General features: G+C 36.7%; 1 protein-coding gene across 2 annotated transcripts in view; it reads right to left on the bottom strand.

Moving 5' to 3' along the window:
• Positions 1 to 5,077, bottom strand: part of LOC106873186 (serine/threonine-protein kinase TBK1) — a 102,022-nt gene that overhangs the window by 76,056 nt on the left and 20,889 nt on the right. For both annotated transcript variants that reach the window (XR_008263644.1, XM_052966177.1), the window contains exon 3: positions 506 to 637. Coding sequence is in view for 1 of the 2 variants with exons in the window: in XM_052966177.1 (XP_052822137.1) it covers positions 506 to 637 (132 nt within the window). In the remaining variant the exon portion in view is untranslated. The remainder of the gene's footprint in view (positions 1 to 505; positions 638 to 5,077) is intronic.

Raw genomic sequence — 5,077 nt, 5'->3', positions numbered from 1 at the left:
TATATATATATATATATATATATAGTTCAAAAAAACAATAACAAAAAAACAAAAAAACAACAAAGTGAGGACGTGATATGGATAGTATTATTGGACGCTCAGGAAAGGAAAGAGAGAGTGTATGACATTTCGGGCGTAGCCCTTCGTCGGAAAGATGGAAAGTTCGGAGAATGGAAGAACGGAGAAAGAGGAAAATGGTACCGATGCCCACGAGGTTAGATATATATATAGATATATATACACACATATGTTTTTACATATATATACATACACACATATATATATATATATCATGCCACCATTCCTTCATTGGACACTAAACTCAGCTTGCGAAGACCTGAAGAAAAAGAAGAAGAAGAAGAAGAAGAGTAGGAGGAGGTGTGTAGCACTGCTGCTGTCACCAATGTATTTTTCATATTTCGTTAATATACTCAGCTTCACAATTAACATGAATTATCTGCAATAAATTAAAAAAATACAACTATAGCATAACCTGACTACTTACCTCAACATCAATGAATCTAACAATGTTTTCATGGTTTAATTTCTTCAGTATTGATACTTCATTCTGAATAGATTTTCTCATATAGGGACCGTTGGAATTGAAGACTTTGAGTGCATAACATTGGGAATCAATCTAATCATAGAAAAAGAAAATCTTAATTACTATCATCCTAATTATTATTTATGATTTAAGGAATATAATAATAATGATATTTCTTCTTACATCAAAAAGAATTTATCACTTTTGCTTTTGGATTGCAAGATTTTTGATGGGATTGTTTTTTGGGTGGGTCATTATCTCAGTAATAGCACACACACTGGTTCTAGTCCACTTCTTTTTATTTGTCATTTGATTAACTATTTAATGAACTAAGTAATGAGTTGTGTTTGCCAAAGTTCTTTCATTGGCATTTGTAACCTCTTCAATGATTTGCTCCATTTGTGACCTTTTCAATGACATGCTCCAGAGAGCTTCAGGCCAGGAAGCCAACCAGTTGTAGAGAAGTCATGTCGTTGACACAACTGACTGATTAATAAACCAAATGATTAAAAAAACAATCAATTTGTTATTTGGTTTAGTAGTTAACCACTTGACAAATAAAAAATAAAGAAGTGAAATAGAACCAGTGTGTGTGTGTGTCTGCTTATTGTTGGCATAATGACCCTCCCAAAATGCAACAAAATGTGTTAAAATCAAGAAACCTTTAAACCAAATGCAAAATTGAAAAATTACCAATCTATAACCTTATGAATATTGAGGCCTTTCCTATAATTAAGCAAAATGTACCCTTATTAAAATGTAACCCTAAAATGAAGAGAATCTTAAAACAATAAGTAGCAAAAGTAAAAAGTAAAAAAGTTGTCCTGTTCTTTTCTAGATTTATAATCTTAAGAATATTATTTCTTTTGCTCGCATTTTTCCATGTAATCCATGTTTTTTGCAGGCTATGCTATTATGCTAATTAATAATGTGTCAATTAGCGGTGCCATTGTCAAAAAGTATAGAACTATAGTATCACCCTCACATTTGAGAAACAAGCACTCATACTTTTTCTTTTAAAACTTCATTGCATGAGATTAATACCATGAAATTCCTCAAATTGAGCTCTATCATTTAAGCTTAATTAAAATATAGCTTGTTTTTGAAATGAAAAAAAATTAATTATACTTAAATCCAATTTTTTGCCTTACTTATATTTTTTTTCATGATATTTTATCTCACAACTTTTTTGATACAAATTTTTGTTGCATGGGAACAAAACTATGAAATTCTCCATGCTTTCAATGAAGCTAAGATAAATGTTTTACTTTTAAAATAAAAAAAATTATTTAGATCTAAACTTCATTGGTGGTGTTACTTATTTTCCTATAATATTGCTACAAATTCTGATGTAAACTTTTTTCTACTGGACCAAATCACATTTTTCCATGCCAAAATGTAGCTAGGGACCAGTCCTCTTCAAAAATGTTAACAGTTGTCAATTTGGTTAAGAACTGAATTAGCAACAAGCTCTGAAAGATGCTGCATGTGAGTAAACTGTGGCCTTAAGAATATTATTCACTACTACTGGAGTTGAATGATAGTAGGTTGAGTAAAAAGTAAGCAATGTTTCAAACCATGAAGAATTTTGTACATTATTAACATTCGACGGATATTTGTCCTCATCTTGTTTGTTGTTAACACAATGTTTTGGCTGATATGCCCTCCAGCCTTCATCAGGTATCTTGGGGAAATTTCGAACCTGGGTCGAATGTAAATAATGTCCAGAATTCCTCATCTCTTAGATATAGAACTGAATGAAGAATTTGTACTGGATTTTTGCAGAGTTTTGAATTTTTTTAAACATTTTTTGGGGCAATTGTCTGATAATACAGACATAGACTTCCCCAAATGCATCAATAAACTAACATTGATATTTTTTACCATTGTTACAATCATCTGGACCGACTTGTTCATGAATGTTGCTTGTGCGTTGTTCAAAATGTTTGGTTGAGGCGTCTGTGGCTCTACCTGGATGGTGAACAGGTGTGGTCTCCATTCGTTCAGTCGTTACTTCCTGAGCTTATTAGTCTGAGTGAACTAGGACCTTGGATCAAGTGTAGACCAAAGTTAGGTGCTTGTCAAGCAGAGTGTTGTGAGGCACTCAAGCTTCTCTGTCACACCTGCAACGCCAGCAGTGGGGGTTCCACCTCATCTTTCTATAGAGGGTTGGTAGAAGTTCAGTATGACGGTATATTGGGGGAGACTCTAGGCTTCGATGAGGATCAACTAACCAGTGTGTTCCGAAGGACATTCAGGCCAGGACCCTTGGATAACTTCCTGGCCTGACAGTGCTACCGAGGAGCCTTACCAGTTCACAATAAGCTTGCAAGGCATCGTGCCCCTTGTGCCCAAGATGGGAGTAGGACAGAGAAACCATTCTGCATGTAACTGTGCAATGCCCCTAAATCTCTGAGATGTGGGTTTATGTTGGACATCTGCTGTCATGGCTGGGCAGAGTACAACTGTCTTCCGAGTCAATTGTAGGGATTGTTCCTCCTTCCTCTTTTAACAAAGAAGGCAAGGCTTGTTTGCTCACTGTGGTCGCTATAGTAAACGAAGCAGTATGGAGGATCTGTGTGAAAGGAATCGTGACAGGCACATTCATCTCCAGCTTTGGACTGGTCCATTACCTCATCTACCATCTTAAGAGAAAAATAAATGTGGAGAGAAAGTGCCTGTCACCTAATGTATATGAAAAAAATGGAAGGCTGTGGCGAGGTTGTTGTGAATGAATGAACCCAAATAGTGTATCCATAAGGCTATACTAAAGGTTACAGTGGTAGCATAGGGCTTGCGGGGTCGAAGCAAAACCCATCCCCCACTTCATTGTTTGTGTATTTGTTTTGCTTTTCATTTGTTTATCATTCGATCTATATAAATTTTTAACTTTTCACCTCTGTGTAAAAACCATATGTACCATCGACCCCCTCCCTCATTTGTACCGTCCCTCTATGTTTGCCCACCCCCTGTGGGCAATAAAGAAATCGTTACAGTCATCTGAAATGGAAACTGTCAAAGCGCGATATTCGAGCAATTTTGCTAGTCAACTTCAAAAAAGGATGAAAAGCAGGCGAAACTGCTCCATGATATCAACAAAATGTTTGGTGAGGAAATGACCAGTGAGTGGTCAGCTCGAAAATTGTTTAGGTGATTTCGCAGTGGAAACCTGAGCCTTGAAGATTGTGAGTGTAGTGGACGCCCATCTATTATCGATGTTGGTCAATTAAAGACCATCATTGAGAAAGATCCACGTAAAACCACTTGAGAAATGGCAAAAGAACTTCAAGTTAGCCAGAAAACTGCCTGCAACCATTTGCATGCGATCGGAAAATAAAAAGAGCTTGACAAATGGATACCACATAATTTGAATGAAAATCAGAAAATGCGCAGATATGAAATTTGCTCATCACTTCTTCTCCATAAACAGATCAATCCATTTCTCGACCGTATTGCAACTTGCAATGAAAAGTGGATTCTGTACAATAATAAAAAACGTTCTTCACAGTGGTTGGACCAAACTGAAGCACCGAAAACCTTCCACAAACCCGAGCTCTTCAAAAGGAATGTTATGGTGACTGTTTGGTGGTGTACTGCTGGACTCATCCACTATAACTTTGAAACCCGGAAAAACTATTACTGCAGAAACATATTGCTATGAAATTGCCAAAAGGAACGATAAACTGCTTCTCCTCCATACCAGACTGGTCAACAGAAGAGAGCCAATCATTCTTCATGACAATGCTTGACCACACATTTCACAAATGACGCTCCAGACATTGAGGGAACATGGCTATGAAGTTCTTCCCCACCCAGCTCATTCCCCAGACTTTTCTCCTGACTATCACTTTTCCAAGCATCTTGATGGTTTCCTGCGAGAGAAGGAGTTCAAAAATCAAACCAATACTGAAAGTCCGTTCAAAGCGCTCATCAGCTCCAGAACTCCAAATTTTTATATTATCAGAATAAAAAAACTTGTAATTTGTTGGCAAAATTGTGTTGATTGTAATTGTACTTATTTTGAGGAATAAAAATTTCCGCATTGTAGAAATATATTGCGATGAATCTCATGTTTCAAAACATTGATTACTTTTTACTCAGCTTGATAATATACTTTAAAAAAATTTGATCGTGATAATCTTTTTGAATTACATATTGTTGTTTGAAACAGTTACATTGTAGTAATGTATTTTAGAATTAATTAACTGCGATATATTTATATATTAGTATTTTCATACACATGTCAATGTGAATACCCGTCAGAGTGTAAGTATCTTGAGAGAAAAGCTGAACATTAGAAGCATCAGTTGTGGCGTGCAAGAGAGACGATTGCGCTGGTATGGACATGTGGTGAGAATGGAGGAGGATAGCTGCGTGAAAAAGTGCCACACCCTAACAGTTGAGGGAACCCGTGGAAGAGGTAGGCCCAGGAAGACCTGGGCTGAGGTGGTGAGGCAAGACCTTCGTACATTGGGCCTCACCGAGGCGATGACTACGGACCGAGACCTTTGGAAATGGGCTGTGCGTGAGAAG

This window comes from Octopus bimaculoides, chromosome 3 (assembly GCF_001194135.2).
Source record: "Octopus bimaculoides isolate UCB-OBI-ISO-001 chromosome 3, ASM119413v2, whole genome shotgun sequence".
NCBI classification, from domain to species: domain Eukaryota; kingdom Metazoa; phylum Mollusca; class Cephalopoda; order Octopoda; family Octopodidae; genus Octopus; species Octopus bimaculoides.
The sequence above is the reverse complement of the archived record's forward strand: the minus strand, read 5'-3'. Positions and strand labels throughout refer to the sequence as shown.